The sequence below is a fragment of the Salmo salar genome, chromosome 01 (assembly GCF_965601325.2).
Source record: "Salmo salar chromosome 01, fSalSal1, whole genome shotgun sequence".
NCBI classification, from domain to species: Eukaryota; Metazoa; Chordata; class Actinopteri; order Salmoniformes; family Salmonidae; genus Salmo; species Salmo salar.
This window is the reverse complement of record NC_138291.1, coordinates 53,684,314-53,705,289: the sequence shown is the minus strand read 5'-3', so window position 1 is coordinate 53,705,289 and position 20,976 is coordinate 53,684,314. Positions and strand designations below refer to the sequence as shown.

Genomic DNA, 20,976 nt, shown 5'->3' with positions numbered 1-20,976 from the left:
AGAATCTTACAACAAAGAAACAGGCCTATTTTTTTTCCAACAAGACAATCTAGCAAAATCCGTTCTCGTTATCACATCCTGAAATAAGGCTAGGCCAAAACACTCACAATGTTATAGGTTTCCGCACTTCATTCCTAGCACGAAGCTGGTGTCTGTTCCAATGGGCTCCAATCGCCTTAGAGAAGAGTTAGAGGCAGCACTAATTCTGCATTATTTGTTGGTTTCAGGTGTCCCATTAAAACCAAATCCTCTCATTTCAACTGGGATGGACAGTATTTAAATGAACTTCAGTGTTGTGTATTTTCCAGACACATGCACTCACCTGCCACAGCTCTGGTTTGCTGTGGTAACACTTCTGGGTGAAATGCCGATTCACAGGGTCCGCCATTTTCTCAAGGGTGGTTGCTGGGGGCTTCATGCGCCGCGGTAATTTTGAGTCCCAACCGACGTCCTCATAGCCCCTGCAAGTGAATATATTACAAAGCAGCGTGACACACTTAGGCCTACACCGTTTGGGATTCTTTATTTTTTTTTAAAGCGTACACAAATTAGAATATAGCTGGACGCTATGGTTGCAATGTCTTGATCATGCACAAGGTCAAAGAAACCATATGATACATATCAGAATGGAACACAGTGACTATACTATGCTGCACAATGTGTTTGAGAGAAAATGTGAAGGTCCTGGTTGGCACCTGACCTCTGAGCCACTGAAGTGTAGATATAACGTTGTGCTGCCTTCTCTATCCACTGACTGGAGCCAGAGGGGCTGACGTCCTTCAAAAATCAAACACATAAACAATCAACACGATTTCACTTCACTGCTTTGAAACCGTTGAAAATGTATCATTATGTAAACGTAAAAGGGTTATACCAGGTTCTCTCTTTCAGGGGAAAAACTGAAGGATTTCAGGGTACATGGCATTTTGGGAGGCCCTGGTTTCACCTTCGAATGACTTGTCCAACCTTTTGACGACATATCAGGCTAGTAAAGTGCGGGAATCTGCAAGCCTATTTGGCATAGTAGGCTACAGTGAAATGTTGGATTTATATACATACAGTCTTTAGAACCAAAATAAATACATTCGCCTAATGAATTGGGTCGGCCTATGTGTGTTATGCTATACTGTTAGCCTTATAAGTGTACTTGACATTTGACTTTATAATTAGGCCTAGGTTACTTTAAACTTAGATTTTTACCTCCAAAACTGGCCCGAAGAGCTGCGTCTGGCATTGTCCTTGAGTTCCATGCCTTGTTTTCTGACAGGTCGCATGTCCCGGCTGATGGCCTGACTGAAGAAGCCTGGGGCCTTTCTCTGGAGCCGGGGGCGACCCATAACCCAGACGGAATATAAGGGATATCTATAAATTGAGGTCTTCCTTTAGTTGCCAAATCCACCTCAGCCCCCGCACTTAGATGCCCAGAGCACGGATCAATCAACAAGACCTCATCTCGTAAAGGCGCCAAGGGCGCGTTGTCCGCAGGTGGATGGGCCAGTAGGTTGAATTTCGAGAATGCACTCCTCTGTTGTTCTAGTAAACTGTTGAAGTAATATCTTCCCTCCGGACCTCTCTCGCAGGGCAAGTTCATTTGCCTGTGCATCCATCTTGCACTAACTCGGTTTACATTTGATTGCAGAAGTCTGACCCGATGCAAATCCGCAGAGGATGGCTCAGATGGAACGCACACTTCAGCCATCGTTTAATCGGACACCGAGTGACAGACCAAGATACAAAAAATAATAATAATTAAACCCACGATTGCTTGAGTCACAGAGCCTTTGTTGGATAACTATGACGAAGTCAAGGCAGGTATGACTTTCTGAGTATCTTGTTGCCTGGAGACTGCTATGTTGGCTGCTGGGTCAAATTACTGATTTGGAAAGAGGATCACCCTTTCCAGGATTTAGGCAAATCAATGATTTAATCAGAGAGAGGAAATAAGAATAAGATTACATGTATTTAGATTGTAATGTCGTTTAGCTATAAAACACTTTATGTGCATTTGTGGTGGTGGTTTGAGTGGTGGTGGAGCAAAAATGATCTAACACAGGGGAGGATATTGCAAGGAGAATTTGCAGAATGGAGCTCCCCTGTAATTTGGAGGAAATTCAAAATAATAACAAATACATTTACCCACTTAAGTATGCACTGCACAGCGGGCCTTCTCTTTGGTTTCATTTAACGTGTGCATTATTTTCAGCAATACCTGCAAATGGTCAGTAGATGGAGACACAGATCCACTATCTATGACAATTCAGTATCCTAATAGTAATTGTAGAGACCTACAATTTAGGCCTAGTGGATATGTGAGACTACCAAATAGTTTTTCTTGGACAAAACCAGTATGGTGACAATAATATAATACGTTTGAAGTTGTTGCATGTAAACTATCCCGTGTGAAAATGAAAGTTGCACATTGAAAATTCAAACAAAGATCGTGCTGACAGTCATGACATGACTATAAGGAAGAGCTGACTTTTCAGTTGAAGAAAGACAAATACAGTATGTACATTGGATACACAAGGATTGTTCATTTGTAATTTGCTTGATCTGGTGATATTGCTGTTCTGACTGCAAAGAGCTGTTTTGTTATGTGCAGTGGAGCAAAATACATCACATACAATCTGCTTCAGTGCCCATACATTAGAAGATGCTTGGGTTGTTAAAATTGCAATTTCAAAAGTACATGTTTGTGCAAATAAATTGAAACCCTTCCATCTTAAATACTACCTTACAATTATATGGTCATCTCAATCTCAATTGTTCATTGTGGCTAAATTAAGGCCTATTTATGCTCTGATCTTGAGCGGTAATTCATTCTAATCTAGGCTGTCATAGTGATGACAGTGACGTCTGTTGATGGATGATCTTTAGTCAGGCTGTCTTTAGCTAACGTAAACATCTCAAGAGCTGTACGTGTTAAAAGTGCTGGATTAAAAATAACCGAATGAGTTATTCTGATAACTATGTGCTGTGAAAATCACACTGCTTGTCTCGCACGGTGTGCTTCACTCAAGGGTGTCTCAAATGACGCTGGCTTTTCACCAAACTGAACAGGCCTACCTTATTAATAATACAACCATTTACCAAGTCAATATACCTTTTGTAGAATGTGTCAGGTAGTATGTGTCAAGTACAGTATATTTGCCCTGGCATAGAATAATATTGAAAAGTTCAATGTCCAAAACTCCCGAGGTCAAATAATTCATTCCACCCATTGCCCTATTTATTACACTCCCATTCCAAATGTATTCTACATGATATACCATCATTTATTTCAATGAATGTGTTTTTTTTTATTCCAGTTATGTAGCAGGAAAAGCTATTAATGAATTGAAACCCTCCCCTTGCCCCAGGATGAAAGTATTTTTGGCAGGGACATGGGTATTTCTGGAGTGAGAAATTTCCGTTGAAGCAGTCCTTGTTACAGAATTCTCTACTATTAGTCAGCTTGTCTGCCTCTTTCTCCTCCTCCTCCTCCGCAGTCTCGGAAATTATTTAAATCTCACATCTATCCCGTAGTGCCGGGCCTAACACTACCGCGCTGCAGCGACACGTCTGAACTGGCTGCATTCCTCTGTAAGAAAATGCAGCTTTGGAATTTGGAGCTGTTGTGATACAGAGGGTCATTAAAGCAAAGTCATGATTTCAGTGTTGTTGTCGTTGGCAATGTGTGTGGGGTTGATTCTCCTCCTGGGCAGGGATTATTTTAAGCAATCAGACAACCGGCTGAAGACTGATGGTGACCCAGAATGACACCTGCAGATCAGGCAATCTTGATGGGAGAAAGAGAGACAGATACTGTTAGGAGGGCATGGATCTGTGGGGTCTTAGGTTCAAGAGTACATAGCAAACTGTAAAGAGGCAGTGAATTGATCACTGGCCATGCATAAGAGTTGACTCAGGGCAAAGTGGATGGACTAGATTCTGTCTCATGTTGTACCTCCAACCACTGGAGAAAAAAATTCTAACAGAATGCTTAGATGAAAACTCCCATGAGCACCAGGGGCAGTCATGTCCTCTGAGAGTGGCCAAGGGCTTTATTGTGCTACTGCTTCCCTGCCCTCAGTCGCTCCTGCTCTGTACTTGTCACACTCAGTTAGTTCAATGAAGTCATAAATATGCCTCTGTACATTTTTCATGAAGGAGGTGGGGGGTGAAAAATCTCCACTTTATAATGCTTCTAATATGGAGCTTTTCACACACATTATTTCCCCAAACCAGCCTCTAAGGCGCTATCATGACGCTGTATGAGCATGATGGTTAATGTTCAGATTCCCCAAGGCTGAATATTACTGAAAATCATCATATACCAATGTCACGCTCAGCGAAGCTGTCAGAGACTAGGAAACATACAGTACATACAGATGAAGAATTCATGAGTAGTTAGAACTCACGAAAGAAAAGTAAGCAGCCTACCTACGCAAACAAAGGTCTACCTGCTGGAGAAAAGTGAGTCACCTCATTACGTTTCTCCTGTTCATTCCCATCACTAATTCAGCTGTGGAGTTTTCCACTAAACATACTGCTAATTAAAGCTTTTAGTGGGTGTTCAACCTAACCTGGATTATGCAACTGAAGCATAGCGCTTCAAAGAATAATGCAAATATACATAAGCAATATTAAAAACAAATTTATTAGTAAAAAATCCAACCATATGTGACCGACCGAATTGATTCAGTCTTATGTAGCAACATTTTAAATTGTGTTTTTTTTACATTGGATAAAAGCAGAGACCGAGAGCTACAAAATGGTATATCATACACTGCATTTGAGGAACAATGGGTACGTAATTCTGCTTTGAAAGTTGATGAACTTGTAACCTCACTTTTGAAAAAATGACCTTTGAATATTTTGGTACCTACTGGAGAGCTCTTCTTTGTCTACACCCATTCAGCATCAATCACACCCTCTTAAGCTTTAGCCCCACCCAAACTCTGACCATTTTACTCGCCCTAGCAAAGCTGGTTAGGCTGTTTTCATGTTATCCAGAGAGTTGGTGACTAACTGCGCTGCTGGCAACAATTTAATTCCGCTTTTTTGCCGACGTTTACTGACACCGGCCATATTCAACAGATGTTGAGCGTTTGTAAATTCATCAGCTATTCTGTGCTCTTGCACAGTCAGACGAGAGTGCTCTGAAATCAGAGTAGATGGCCAGATTGAATTTACGAACACACGCGAAATGGTTACTTAGTGGAGTCTTTTGTTAAGACATGTAGCTAGTTAACCAGCTAAACAATGAACCACAATCCCAACTCATGACGTTACTACCCTGCATGAATCTGCAGGTAGCTAACCAACCAGGTTCAATGTTAGCTAGCTAACATTAGGCTGTAACTAGCCAAGCAAATGGCTCTGAGATACGAATAGTAAGATCATGCATGTGATGTTAGCTAGCGAGCCAACCAGCTAACATTAGCTAGCTAGCTAACAGTACACTCTAACCAATTTGATTTAAGTACAAATGGGTGTAAAATGAGCGCTTGCCAAAAATTGAATTCCATATTTCAGTCATAGACCATTGACCTAAACAGTTATACATATTCTGAAATTGCTGTTCTATTGCTAAAAGAATGCATCAGCATCAACCAATAATATGTATTCTTTTAGCAATAGAACAGCAATGACTGAATATGTATAACTGTTTAGGTAAATGGTCTATGACTGAAATATTGAATTCAATTTTTGGCAAGCACCCATGTTTACACCCATTTGTACTTAAATCAAATTGGTTTTTAATATGTAGACTATGACCCAGCATTACAAGGCTACAGAAAATCAATCAATCAATTATTCCTCAGAAACAAACTATATTCAAATTATTTATCATAGGAAACAATAAGAAATTGCTCCCAGGAAACAATCTACCCAAAGGAATTTCAGACCCATTGTCCTGGTATATATTTTTTTGTGTAGTATTTCCCATAGGTGAGGCAGAAGAAAGAGACAACTCTGGATGTGGCTAAGCTCTTTATCTGTGTGCAATAATAATACATCTCTGATTTTGAATTAAGATAGTAAGAGTTTGCATTAGGCAAAGAAACCCCGAGGGTAATGGACATTCTCTGTTGCTCAGAGAAATGGGCTTGTCTTCAGAGACCTCTGTTTCCATTATTAAACAACCCCACTATTGCCTAGCCAAGCTGTTTTCATTCCCACCGACCAAAGTGGAATTACCTGCTTTTGAAACTTAAATGCAGCAAATGCACTGCCTCAGTCAGTCACTCTCTAACCCATAATTGCTGTCAGGTATCTGGAGGATTGATATCATTAAGGAAGGACTCAGTTGAAAATGTCAAGAGTTGTTTGCATTTAATTCTGACACACCTGTGTTGTTCACAAACTAGGTACCCGCAGGGGAGAAGATGGGCCATCGATATTACTGTAAGCCAAGTAATATATGCACTGTGTGCTCTGACAGCGCGTATCAAGTGTTAAATGATGAATTACAATACGAGGGCCATATAAAATGGTGGGTTATAAATACAAACATGTGGTGCTCAGTCGAGCAAAGAGAAAGGCTGCTTTCTTTACGGTAACACAATCCTCCCTACGATCCGACTGACAGCTAGTTATGCAGATGTGCCTATCAAAACGATGCTCTTCGGTATTGAACCACCTGGAATGCATCCAGTAATCAGGTCACCCCGGAGTTAGCTGCCTCTCTCTGGAGGAGATGGCGTTGCAGTGCTGTCCTAGAGGATGTGTAGTCCTTATCTTATCATTCATCCATCTGGAAGGGAAACAAGCCATGATGGATGGAGCTAGATTAAATCCCCAATATCCATTAGGCAGTTACTTTTGGGAGAAGAGGAGACGGAGACATGCTTTTCTCTCTTCACGCAGTGTTCATTAGTGATTGATGTTGATATGGAGGTAAAGCATTGTCTGTTGCTGATGCTGGTTTCTGATACCACAACTGGACCCTTTTTCAACCAAACATGGTGACCGGGATTCTGGAATATAATGCTATGGTAGGGTATGCTACAGAGATGTTGGCGTTTCACCCCTGTGACGGGTCAACCCCATCTGAATGTAACCCCATCCGGAAATGTGAAATTCAAAATGTTAACGTGTGGCTGATAGCAACAGACGAGATATAATACTGAATCTAAAGCACCATTTCAGGCCAGTCAGACTCTCTGGAGCTCAGCATTCAATCATGAACAGATTAACTTAAATTGATCAAGGAGTGCCAGGTCACATGGGAATGTTACTGTACGTGTTCTGTGATTGTTCTGTGGAATTTCTAGAGACGGATTTAATGGATTTAAACAGATCTGGTTGGCTATCAGTTCAGAAGGACATAGAAGCAAATGGGATTATCAAAGCTGTTTAGTAGCATTAGGCTGCTGTCTGGTGTAATTCATGTACAGTGTGCTGTACTGCAGAATTCTTAAGAAATAAAGCCAAGAACATGACTGAAATACACAAAGACAGAAAAACGATTCAATCTATACCTAAAGGAGGACTGACTGAATTACTGCAACTTTAGTCTTGAAGTCTGTGTATATGAAATATCTTAACGAGTCAGAGTATTGATAATAATAGCCACACATTACAGAAAACAGCACACCTCAATGCACTCACAAGCAACACACATTCCTACTATTCGGACTGAAATGGTATAAAGGTAGATTTGTTTGTGGATGTGAACTCTGCCAGAAGCAGAAATCCTTTTAAATGACTGGCCTCTACATGACAACATGGAAGCATGGCCTTTAGCTCCCATTAAAGGTACAGGTCATGAGGCAATAAAGATGTAAAATGGTAAACAATATTACTTTCAATGTCATAAATAGATAGAAAGGAGACTCAGAATTACTCACATCTCCTAAACTGAAAAGAGTAAAACAAAAACGTATTTCAGCACAAGCATTTGTTACAGATATTTCCTACAGGCACATTCAGAATGCAGCAATGTTGCATCCTATACTCTGAGAACTGACAAGCTGCATGAAGATGCACTCCTAACAGATTAGCCACCAAAATGCCTCAACTCTTCTTGACACACACAGGCAGTAGCCTAGGTCCGGGCTGTTTCCAAACCTCCAGTACAGTATGGTTAACTCTTGACTTTTTTTTTGCCAGACTTTTCCACTGGGGGCAATGATGAAAAATATCAAGAGAATGTGTCTGTAAACAAATGATCTCTGGCTATACCTATGTTTGATATCATACATCATTTGAATCCGCCGTATTTATGACGCACACAGACCCTGTTCTGTCTGAAGTGTCCTTGTAATATCTCTGGAACCTTCGAGGAGCTCAAATGCAGTGATCTGTAGCTCTTTGAATGCTGACTTATATATAGATATGTACAGTATGCATAGATTAGCTACATTGGCATCCACATGTAAATGGTATTTATCACAACATGTTTATTCCACAGCCGTATGGATATTGTAATGCATAGATTAGCTACATTGGCATCCACATGTAAATGGTATTTATCACAACATGTTTATTCCACAGCCGTATGGATATTGTAAGTCATTAAGGTAGATGTTGCTAACACATTAATATCCCTCAAGAGATAGCTCAGCAATGTAATTCTAACAAAACATAATTCATGACAGATTCTAGTCTCAAATACTGGTATACTGTCGCAGATACTGGTTAACTGATGGTGCCTTCATAATTTGAACACTTGACTACACAAATGGTCATTCAACCCTTGCAGGCACTTTTTTAATTTTACAGAGGTCCATGGCTGGGTGCCATTAATGAATAATGAATTTCGTAATTTAATATTGTCCAGAACGATAGGGATTCATTGTCAGGTGACTGTGTCGAGAGAACCAGGATAATCTCTTGTGTTTTTCCCAGACACATGTCTCCAATTAATGTACACTCTTTGAAGGAAGACTCGGCAGTCTTGAAGCACGATACTTTGGGAATTTCATTTCAAAGTAGACAACTCATTTAGTCTCTCTTGGAATGTGTAGACATTCGAGATGGTTTTAATCATGCTTTTCAATCTTAAACTTCACATCAGACAACTTTGAATAGATAACTGTTGAATAAATGGCTGAATCCCAAAACCAATATTTCATTAATATTGGATCCACAATCACTAGAGATATAAAATAAAGTCCATGCACACATTCATTACTTTTGGAGTGGATACACAGTTGGCCTCTCTTCTGTTATGACAATTAGTCATTTGGAAGTGAATCTTATATTTTCTTCCATTGCTAACTTAGAGAGAGGAGAGAGAGTGACAAAGACAGATGAAGGGAGGGGAGAGAGAGACAGACAGAGACAGATGGAAGGGAGGGGAGAGAGAAGCTGCAGATAGTCTGTATGGCATCTACAGATGGACTATCCAAATAGAGTAAAGCGATCAAAATCTAAATGGAGAATGGAGTATGCGCAGTGCACACCAGTAAGTGTAACCTATTGTATACAGGAAAAGAGGGAAAGAAGAGCATTCATTTCAAACAAGTACATTCCCAATCCATATATCTTGAGAGTGAATTGAGATGTGATTGGAAGGGAGCGGAAGCGTATGGGAATAGGGGTAGATGAGGAGAGACAGAAACGGATGTGTGGCACTGCTCCCTTACTGCTTGAGCGGAGCTTGTCATGTAAATGCACACATTTGGGCTTATTTACCTCGATCCTGCAGGGCTGGCTCACAGGCACGTCTCACTGCTGGAGGCACACTACCGTTGTCAGGCAACCCTGGATCAAAGAGCGCTGCTGTGTGGCTTGCTCATTAGGGACCGGGGCACCGAGAGCCAAGCTGAAGAGCAGACAGAGACCCTCTCCAACAAAACATCACCACATCTGTCCATTTACCTCCTTTTCATCATGCACTGTTCTGTGCTGTTACTTTGTAAAACCATAATGGGATTAGGCTAAATTCTTTCACCAGTATTAAGAAGGGTAATTGTCCAAAAGTAGTCTGTAGTAGAGTCAGACATAAAAAAAAGAAACGTCCCTTTTCAGGACCCTGACTTTCAAAGATAAATCGTAAAAATCCAAATAACTTCACAGATCTTCATTGTAAAGGGTTTAAACACTGTTTCCCATGCTTGTTCAATTGACCCATAAACAATTAATGAACATGCACCTGTGGAACGGTCGTTAAGACAGCTTACAGACGGTAGGTAATTAAGGTCACAGTTATGAAAATGTAGGACACTATCGGATGGGGCCACAGTGTCTTCTGATCCCTCCTGTCTCAGCCTCCAGTATTTATGCTGCAGTAATTTATGTGTCGGGGGGCTAGGGTCAGTCTGTTACATCTAGAGTATTTCTCTTGTCTTATCCGGTGTCCTGTGTGAATTTAAATATGCTCTCTCTAATCTCTCTCTCTCTCTTTCTTTCTCTCGGAGGACCTGAGCCATAGGACCATGCCTCAGGACTACCTGGCATGATGACTCCTTGCTGTCCCCAGTCCACCTGGCCGTGCTGCTGCTCCAGTTTCAACTGTTCTGCCTGCGGCTATGGAACCCTGACCTGTTCACCGGACGTGCTACCTGTCCCCGACCTGCTGTTCTCAACTCTCTAGAGACAGCAGGAGCGGTAGAGATACTCTCAAAGATCGGCTATGAAAAAGCCAACTGACACTTACTCTTGAGTTGCTGACTTGTTGCACCCTCGACAACTACTATGATTATTATTATTTGACCATGCTGGTCATTTATGAACATTTTAACATCTTGACCATGTTCTGTTATAATATCCACCCGGCACAGCCAGAAGAGGACTGGCCACCCCTCATAGCCTGGTTCCTCTCTAGGTTTCTTCCTAGGTTTTGGCCTTTCTAGGGAGTTTTTCCTAGGGAGTTTTTCCTAGCCACCGTGCTTCTTTCACATGCATTGCTTGCTGTTTGGGGTTTTAGGCTGGGTTTCTGTACAGCACTTTGAGATATCAGCTGATGTACGAAGGGCTATATAAATACATTTGATTTGATTTGATTTGATTTAAAGAGGCCTTTCTACTGACTCTGAAAATCACCAAAAGAAAGATGCTCAGGCTCCCTGCTCATCTGCGTGAACGTGCCTTAGGCATGCTGCAAGGAGGCATGAGGACTGCAGATGTGGCCAGGGCAATAAATTGCAATGACCGTACTGTGAGACGCCTAAGACAGTGCTACAGGGAGACAAGATGGACAGCTGATCGTCCTCGCAGTGGAAGACCACGTGTAACAACACCTACACAGGATCGGTACATCCGAACATCACACCTGCGGGACAGGTGCAGAATGGCAACAACAACTGCCCCAGTTACACCAGGAACGCACAATCCCTCCATCAGTGCTCAAACTGTCCGAGAGGCTGGACTGAGGGCTTGTAGGCCTGTTGTAAAGCAGGTCCACACCAGACATCACCGGCACAACGTCACCTTTGGGCACAAACCCACCATCGCTGGACCAGACAGGACTGGTAAAAAGTTACCTTCTCTGACGAGTCGCGGTTTTGTCTCACCAGGGGTGATGGTCGGATTCGCGTTTATCGTCGAAGGAATGAGCGTTACACCAAGGCCTGTACTCTGGAGCGGGATCGATTTGGAGGTGGAGGGTCCATCATGGTCTGCGGCGGTGTGTCACAGCATCATCAGACTGAGCTTGTTGTCATTGCAGGCAATCTCAACTCTGTGCGTTACAGGGAAGACATCCTCCTCCCTCATGTGGTACCCTTCCTGCAGGCTCATCCTGACATGACCATCCAGCATGACAATGCCACCAGCCATACTGCTCCTTCTGTGCATGATTTCCTGCAAGACAGGAATATCAGTGTTCTGCCATTGCCAGCGAAGAGCCCGGATCTCAATCCCATTGAGAACGTCTGGGACCTGTTGGATCGAAGGGTGAGGGCTAGGGTCATTCCCCCCAGAAATGTCCGGGAACTTGCAGGTGCCTTGGTGGAAGAGTGGCTTAACAACAGTCCATGAGGAGGAGATGCACTGCAGTACTTAATGCAGCTGTTGGCCACACCAGATACTGACTGTTACTTTTGATTTCGACCCCCTCTTTGTTCAGGGACACATTTTTCCATTTCTGTTAGTCACACGTCTGTGGAACTTGTTCAGTTTATGTCTCAGTTCTTGAATCTTGTTATGTTCATACAGCTATTTACACATGTTAAGTTGGCTGAAAATAAACGCAGTTGACAGTGAGAGATCGTTTATTTTTTTGCTGAGTTTAGATGTATAAACATCTGGTACTACTACAGCAGATCACACTGTGAGTGAAAATGGCTCAATACAAAAATACAGCTGAGCACTAAATCCACCATTACAGATTGTGTCTCCAACCCTGGAGTGGAGCTGGTTTTAGTACCCCATTATACAGTGCATTCGAATAGTATTCAGATCCCTTGACTTTTTCTACATTTTGTTACATTACAGCCTTGTTCAAATTTTTTTTTTAAATCCCTCATCAATCTACACACAATACCCTATACTGATGAAGCAAAAACAGGTTTTCGAATAAGGCTGTATGTAACAAAGTGTGGAAAAAGGGAAGGGGTCTGAATACTTTCCAAATGCACTGTATCATGACATTGTACGGTCTTTTCATCCTTAGCCTACCTGTATGATTAAATACAACCTTTTCTCTTTCCTAAATATTAATTCCGACTGACATATTCCCAGTCAGCAAACCTTTTACAGCTGGGAAAGAGAGCAGAAAGTGGGGATCAACGTAATTAGAGCCCAGTCTACTCCTTATTAATTCAGTTAAAAATAACACGATTCCAGCTTATGTCCTTAGGCAAATTTTTATGGAAATTCAAGATTTTCAGTTACCGTTGGACCTCTATTGTAATGCAGATAGCTGTTGCATATTAATTGGCACAATTGTTTAATAATTTCATCTATGTTCTCTTGACAGTCTATGAAATATTAACCATCAGCTCTTGCATCAAGCATATAAAAATGGTCTTGTGAGCTAACAGTTGCAAAAATGAAATATCTAAATCTACATGAATCAATAGGATGTGTGCTGCGACATCTAAAAACTGTATTTGGTTGAAGGAATTGATATTACCATACAATCACCTACAGTGCACAGGTTGCTGTTTATTTTAAACATGAATACATAATAGAGAACTGCTTACAAAATGCACATAAAATCAAAACACATCAAAATGGCAAGAAAAGAGAGCTAAATCTTTAAACAGTCAAGTAATTTCTTACATTTCTTCAATAAGTCATTTTCAAAATTGCGTAAAGTTGTCATATTGAAACCTTACCAATTGGTTAACTTTAGGTAATGACACTGCCTGTCTGTAGGCTATGATTTCTACCTCTATAAAACACAGACAGCTGTACAGTAAGGATTCTATACATTCCATGATGTTTATTTGACCTCTAACCCAATACATAGCAGCTTAATAAAATACAGTGCCTATAAAAAATATATTTTGGCTAGTTTATAGTTTTTCTACTATATATCTCCATAAATAATTCAGTACATAGATAAATAGATATTCTGTATGTGGATTACAAATCTTCATACAAAGCTTGATTTAATAATCCATGTGATTATAAATGCAGAAATCATACGGTCTGGAGGGTGACCCTGACGTCAGGTTTAGACTGAGTGAAGGCTGCGTTGAGTTAGCCTGGTCAAACCAGAATGAACACTGCGCTCACCGTTGTTTGTGCTCAACAGCGTTCACTTTGGTTTAGTCAGGCTAGCATTGAGTTGCGTACTTACTGGCAATTATCACGGTGGGAGCACCCATGGCCCCATAACCCCTGCCCCCCATGCCCACTTCCAGTGCCAGCCTCTAGTTCTACTAGCACTCATTCTTGCTGCAGGTGGCCTGCCGCTCAATCTGCCACGTGCCCTCCTCATACGTGCAGTAACAGATTGAACACTCATCAATCTTCACCTCACGTCCAGCTGGGATCACTTGTGTGTCTGCATAACAGTTTGGCCCTGGCAAAAGAGGAATTGAATAAACGGTTAAATTGGTCTCAGTCAATCTCATGATCTTGTATACAGTCAATCCAAGACCTGAAAAAAAGGTTTTGTGGGATTGTGGTTGGAGTGGATGGAATGGCAAACACAGTAGGGCCATTCCACCCACTCCAACAATGATCCCAATGAGCTGTTTTTTTGTTTGGTTAAAGGGAAGACATGCCTTAATTTGTTGCCCTTCATTGGATTGTCTCTCTGATGAAAAATTATGTTACTGATGCATAAATGACCATTAACCAAAAATATTTACTAATAGTTGAGGGATTATCCAAACAAAACCATTTCAACATCATGAGTATATCAACCAACATACCATACAACATACTGTACAACTTTGTAAAACACAGATATCCAATGGATACTACAGGAAAAGGAGGGCCGAACAGGCCTGAATTAACATTGACGGGGCTGCAGTGGAGCAGGTTGAGAGTTTCCAGTTCTTTGGTGTCCACATCACCAACAAACTATCATTGTCCAAACACACCAAGACAGTCGTGAAGAGGGCACGACAACACCTTTTCCCCCTCAGGAGACTGAAAAGATTTGGCATGATCCCCAAATACACAAAAAGTTCTACAGCTGCACCATCGAGAGCATCCTGACCGGTTGCATCACCGCCTGGTATGGCAACTGCTCGGCATCCGACCGTAACACGCTACAGAGGGTAGAGCTTATGGCCCAGTACATCACTGGGGCCAAGCTTCCTGCCATCCAGAACCTACACTACCATTCAAAAGTTTGGGGTCACTTAGAAATTCTTGTTTTTGAAAGAAAATGTAAAAGAAATTACCATTAAAATAACATCAAATTGATCCAAAATATAGTGTAGACATTGTTAATGTTGTAAATGACTATAGTAGCTGGAAAAGGCTGATTTTTTTAATGGAATATCTACATAGGTGTAGAGAGGCCCATTATCAGCAACCCTCACTCCTGTGTTCCAATGGCATGTTGTGTTAGCTAATCCAAGTTGATCATTTTAAAAGGCTAATTGATCATTAGAAAACCCTTTTGCAATTATGTTAGCACAGCTGAAAACTGTTTTTCTGATTAAAGAAGCAATAAAACTGGCCTTCTTTAGACTAGTTGAGTATCTGGAGCATCAGCATTTGTGGATTCGATTATAGGCTCAAAATGGCCAGAAACAAATAACTTTTTTCTGAAACTCGTCAGTCTATTCTTGTTCTGAGAAATGAAGGCTATTCTATGCGAGAAATTGCCAATAAGCTGAAGTTCTCGTACAATGCTATGTACTACTCCCTTCACAGAACTGCGCAAACTGGCTCTAACCAGAATAGAAAGAGGAGTGGCAGGCCCCCGTGCACAAATGAGCAAGAGGACAAGTACATTAGAGTGCCTAGTTTGAGAAACAGACGCCTCACAAGTCCTCAACTGGCAGCTTCATTAAATAGTACCGCAACACACCAGTCTCAACGTCAACAGTGAAGAGGCGACTCCGGGATGCTGGCCTTCTAGACAGAGTTGCAAAGAAAAAGCCATATCTCAGACTAGCCAATAAAAAGACAAGATTAAGATGGGCAAAAGAACACAGACACTGGAAAGAGGAACTCTGCCTAGAAGGCCAGCATCCCGGAATCACCTCTTCACTGTGCAATGCCTTGGCTTTGTGAAAATTATTAGTGAAAGTGTTTGAAGAGGAGAAGCATTTGGAGCAGTGATTTTTCTATGGTATGAATCATTTATCTTTCAAAAACAAGGACATTTCTAAGTGACCCCAAACTTTTGAACGGAAGTGTATATACTAGGCGGTGTCAGAGGAAGGCCCAAAAAATTGTCAAAGACTCCAGTCACCCAAGTCATAGACTGTTCTCTCTGTTACCACATGGCAAGCGGTACCTGAGCGCCAAGTCTAGGTCCAAAAAGCTCCTTAACAGCTTCTTCCCCCAAGCCAAAAGACTGCTGAACAATTAAATCACATGGCACCCCGGACTAGAGTGCCTTGCAAAAGTATTCACCCCCGTTGGCGTTTTTCCTATTTTGTTGCATTACAACCTGTAATTTAAATGGATTTTTATTTGGATTTCATGTAATGGACATAAAGAAAATATTCCAAATTGGTGAAGTGAAATGAAAAAAAAATAACTTGTTTAAAAAAATATATATATATATATATATATATATATATATATATATATATATATATATATATATATATATATATATATATTTTTTTTTAAACAAGTTATTTTTTTTTCATTTCACTTCACCAATTTGGAATATTTTCTTTATGTCCATATATATATATATTTAAAAACGGAAAAGTGGTGCGTGCATATCTATTCACCCCTTTGCTATGAAGCCCCTAAATAAGATCTGGTGCAACCAATTACCTTCAGAAGTCACATAATTAGCTAAATAAAGTCCACCTGTGTGCAATCTAAGTGTCACATGATCTGTCACATGATCTCAGTATGTATACACCTGTTCTGAAAGGCTCCAGATTCTGAAACACCACTCATCAAGGGGCACCACCATGCAAGTGGCACCATGTAGACCAAGGAGCTCTCCAAACAGGTCAGGGACAAAGTTGTGGAGAAGTACAGATCAGGGTTGGGTTATAAACAAAAAATATCCGAAACTTTGAACATCCCACGGAGCACCATTTAAATCCATTATTAAAAAATGTAAAGAATATGGCACCACAACAAACCTACCAAGAGAGGGCCGCCCACCAAAACTCACGGACCAGGCAAGGAGGGCATTAATCAGAGAGGCAACAAAGAGATCAAAGATAACACTGAAGGAGCGCAAAGCACCACAGCGGAGATTGGAGTATCTGTCCATAGGACCACTTTAAGCCATACACTCCACAGAGCTGGGCTTTACACAAGAGTGGCCAGAAAAAAATAAGCAAACATGTTTGGTGTTTGCCAAAAGGCATGTGGGTGACTCTGGTCAGATAAGACTAAAATTGAGCTTATTGGCCATCAATGAAAACGCTATGTCTAGAGCAAACCCAACACCTCTCATCACCCCAAGAACAGCATCCAAAAATCCTAGTTGCTAGATGTGCCAAGCTTATAGAGACATACCCCACGAGACTTGCAGCTGTAATTGCTGCAAAAGGTGGCTCTACAAAGTATTGACTTTGGGGAGGGTGAATAGTTATGCATGCTCAAGTTTTCTGTTTTCTTGTCTTATTTCTTGTTTGTTTCACAATAAAAATATGTTGCATCTTCAAAGTGGTAGGCATGTTGGGTAAATCAAATGATACAAACCCACCAAAAATCCATTTTAATTCCCAGTTGTATGGTAACAAAATAGGAAAAATGCCAAGGGATTAAATACTTTCGCAAACCACCATATTTACATTGTTGCATCTTCAAAGTGGTAGGCATGTTGGGTAAATCAAATGATACAAACCCACCAAAAATCCATTTTAATTCCCAGTTGTATGGTAACAAAATAGGAAAAATGCCAAGGGATTAAATACTTTCGCAAACCACCATATTTACATTGACCCCCCCCCCCCCGTGTATAGCCTCGTTATTGCTATTTTATTGTGTTACTTTTCACTTTTCATTTAATCTTTTACTTTAGTTTACTTAGTCAATATTTTCTTAACTCTATTTCTTGAACTGCATTGTTGGTTAATTAAGGGCTTGTAAGAAAGCATTTCACGGTAAGGTCTACACCTGTTGTATTCGGCGCATGTGACAAATAAAACATTGATTTGACAAATGATGCAGTTGCAATGAAAAGTACAGTCTCTGTTCATCAATCTGTAGTTACATGTAACCTACATTATAACCTACGTAACTCTGGTTCCCAATGTGAAACATTAGCCATTGTCTCGAGAAACCCCATCTGTCTTCCCCAACTGGCAAAAAAGATATTCACATAAATCACCCCTTCAAGCAGCATGGACCCAAATACCCACTCCTGGAGCTGCAGCCACAACATGGCATACAGCTGCAGGGAATGGTTTCTCCTTTAACATGGGCTTGAGCAACACTATTCTAGTATTAAGATGCAGCTGCCACTGATAAATTGAAAGTCTTTCACTTGAAGCAAAGGAATCTTCACTGGACAGAAACACTAAGGAAAAGCATGCTGGCGCATCAATCAATAATGAACAGTTTGTTGAGGCTGTAAAAATGTCAGCACTCACACATTTATAACTCTTCAAATGAAAACTGAAGAAACTCTCCCTGAATAACAACTCACCACATGTCCCTGTCTGCTGTCGCAATTGATTCATTAATAATAATAAGCAAAATATTGCCTCAAGGATAGTCCATCAAAATTATTAAGACACACTTCTGAATGAACAAACTGGCATATAATCATATGTTTGACACTATAAAGAGGTAGACTGCAGCCCAATAAAAATCAGGAGAAATGTTATTATGCAGCCAAAACTTAAGCGACAGCCTGTCATCAATTTGTGCACAGAATGATTAGCATGACACTCATTCCTATTTATATATGCACCCATTCTGTGCTTCGATGTGCTTACTCATTGCTGTCACCCTTTCTTTTTGCTTAGCACTTGAACACCCACCTTTTAGTCACAGTGGCTTCATTAACACATCTCTCTTCTCTCTGACAGTAGATAGTGTTTTTATCCGAACACATTAAATGGGCCTCAAAAGAGCATTATCCTCCATTAATAACCTCCAGCATCAGAGTGTATCAGAAAACACAAATGGACAGTCCAAAATGTGCTTGTGTGATATGTAGGTACTGAAAACTTGTCCCAAAATGTCACTAAGCAGGTGGACTGAGTGTGAAAGGAACAGCCATTACCACCTTTGGCTCAACACTAGTGATGGTAGATGAGAGAAATCAGGGACACCTTAATGCTCCACTTTTCTGGCTCTGAGAGCTGAGGTAAAGGAAATAGCCGAATAGACAGAAATCACTTCCCCGTAATGCAGTTCCTTAGTACATATGCATTATGAATGCAGCAAAATGCCTTGGCTTTGTGAAAATGGTAAGTGAAAGTGTTTGAAGAGGAGAAGCCTTTGGAGCAGTGATTTTTCTATGGTATGAATCATTTACTTCCCAACATGTTGCAATAGAATGAGTGTGTAGTCTTGAATATGTGCTGTCACATGTTAAATGTCATCTTTGTTATTCTAGTCTAGTAAAAGGCATGAGCTGACGCACACCCAAAAATGTTTGTTTTGTAGAGGTGCTGACTAACGGAGAGTAAACTATGAGAATAATTAGAGTGTGTGACTTTGTTTCTTTCTTTTTATCTTTTTATTCCGGAACAATGCTGTAAGACAGCAGAAGGTTTTATCTTGTGAAGCGACAAGGTATATTCGTTTTTAGTGTTTATCTAGAAGTAGAGCATTTTCCATTCTTGTTTATCTCACAAGCTGTCACTAGCTAGGTTTCCATCCAATTGGCTACAGATTTTAATGTGAATATTCTAAAATCCGTATGAAAACAGTGGTGGAAAAGGTACCCAATTGTCATACTTGAGTAAAAGTAAAGATACCTTAATAGAAAATGACTGAAGTAAGTCACAGAGTAAAATTCTACTTGAGTAAAAGTCAAAGTATTTGGTTTAAAATATACATATATATATAAGTATCAAAAGTAAAATTATAAATAATTTCAAATTCCGTACATTAAGCAAACCAAACGGCACCACTTTCTCGTTTTTTAAAATTATTTACGGATAGCCAGGGGGACACTCCAACATTCAAACATCATGTACAAACGAAGCATGTGTGTTTAGTGAGTCCGCCAGATCGGATGCAGTAGGGATGACCAGGGATGTTCTGTTGATAAGTGTGTGAATTGGACAATTTTCTTGTCCTACTAAGCATTCAAATTGTAACAAGTACTTTTGGGTGTCAAGGAAAATGTATGGAGTAAAAAGTACAATATTTTCTTAAGGAATGTAGTGAAGTAAAAGTAAAATTAGTCAAAAACATAAATAGTAAAGTAGATGGCCAAAAAACCCATTTAAGTAGTACTTTAAAGTATTTTTACTGAGGTACTTTACACCAGTGCATAAAAACAATATGCCTATTTTCCCAAATTTCTATCAAATTGAATGTGTGTAATGAAATAGTGCACATACCAAAAAAATAATATTAAATTCCTATGTAAGTAAAATGGGTTTTGAACTTTACTAGCGGTTTTGTCATGAAACACAAAACCATCAATGCTGAGCGATTACTAGTGCTAAGCGATTAGTGTCGGTTTGGTTTCTGATTTATTATTAAAAAGGTTTGGTCTCTGATCTATTATAAAAAAAATGATCACGGTTTTCAGTTTTTAATGAAATGCACTGTATTATGTGGGTTGAATGCTGTAACCAGACAGAATAAAGCAATCCATAAAAGTGTCATGATGGTAGAGACTGCCCATTACTGCTTTTCACTTAACCATCATTTGTTCACATTACTTTTCTTTAATAAAATATTTCAATTGTTGCATATGCTGTCTGACAAAAAAATCCCTATTTTAGTAGTTCTTCAAAGTAAATAAGGCATACTTTTATGAATGCTGAATACCAACTATCAATCACTTAGATCATGCATTTTCAGGTAGAGATACCTCGTGAAGCAACTGTTCTCTATCCTTCTTGATAGTGCATTCCTCTGTCACTTCTCTCTGTCTGCCCGACTAACCAGCAGGCATAAAATAAACAACACAGACCGAACAAGTAGGCACGGAATAATTATGTACATGTACTTTACTCACATAAAAAGATTGGATGGAAATCTGGATACTAGCTAGGTTGCCATCCATTTGGCGACAGATTTACATGCGAATATTCAAAAATCTGCATAAAAACACTATGCACATTTTCCCACCAGAGGGGTGTTTCCATCAAACTGACTTGTTGGGGATAAAAGGCTGTGCAAATAAAAATGACTCTACTGATGGTTTTGTCTGTAAAAATGTTGCATTATATAGCGATTGTGCTCATTCTGGTCTTGGCAAGTGCACTCTAGCTAAATCAAAAGTGCTTGAAATTAACATTAAAATATTTCCAGCGTAATAGGTCTTGCAAGTGAACTGATTTGTGCACACTGTAGACTTGC

The 20,976-nt window shown here is 40.3% G+C and overlaps 2 protein-coding genes across 2 annotated transcripts in view; both read right to left on the bottom strand.

The window, feature by feature from the left end:
* Positions 1 to 251: 251 nt before the first annotated feature.
* On the bottom strand, positions 252 to 1,827 carry spmip7 (sperm microtubule inner protein 7). Its single transcript, XM_082962096.1, has 5 exons — positions 1,347 to 1,827; positions 1,201 to 1,310; positions 696 to 777; positions 323 to 461; positions 252 to 260 (listed from the first exon to the last, which is right to left on the bottom strand). Exons 1-5 carry the CDS (start codon positions 1,697 to 1,699, stop codon positions 252 to 254), a joined length of 693 nt encoding a protein of 230 aa, XP_082818222.1. The 5' UTR covers positions 1,700 to 1,827.
* Positions 1,828 to 13,018: 11,191 nt separating this feature from the next.
* Positions 13,019 to 20,976, bottom strand: part of LOC106605291 (brorin) — a 29,738-nt gene continuing 21,780 nt past the window's right edge. Inside the window, exon 3 of the mRNA XM_014200767.3 lies at positions 13,019 to 13,903. Within this exon, the coding sequence (XP_014056242.1) occupies positions 13,761 to 13,903 (143 nt within the window). The 3' untranslated portion in view covers positions 13,019 to 13,760. The remainder of the gene's footprint in view (positions 13,904 to 20,976) is intronic.

Excerpts from the sequence above, each read along its gene's own strand:
- spmip7 (XM_082962096.1), bottom strand. The coding sequence starts at position 1,699 with ATGGCTGAAGTGTGCGTTCCATCTGAGCCATCCTCTGCGGATTTGCAT. Across the intron at positions 778-1,200 it reads TCTTCGGGCCAGTTTTGGAG|GACGTCAGCCCCTCTGGCTC; the intron begins GTAAAAATCTAA and ends TGATTTTTGAAG. Across the intron at positions 462-695 it reads TTCAGTGGCTCAGAGGTCAG|GGGCTATGAGGACGTCGGTT; the intron begins GTGCCAACCAGG and ends ATTCACTTGCAG.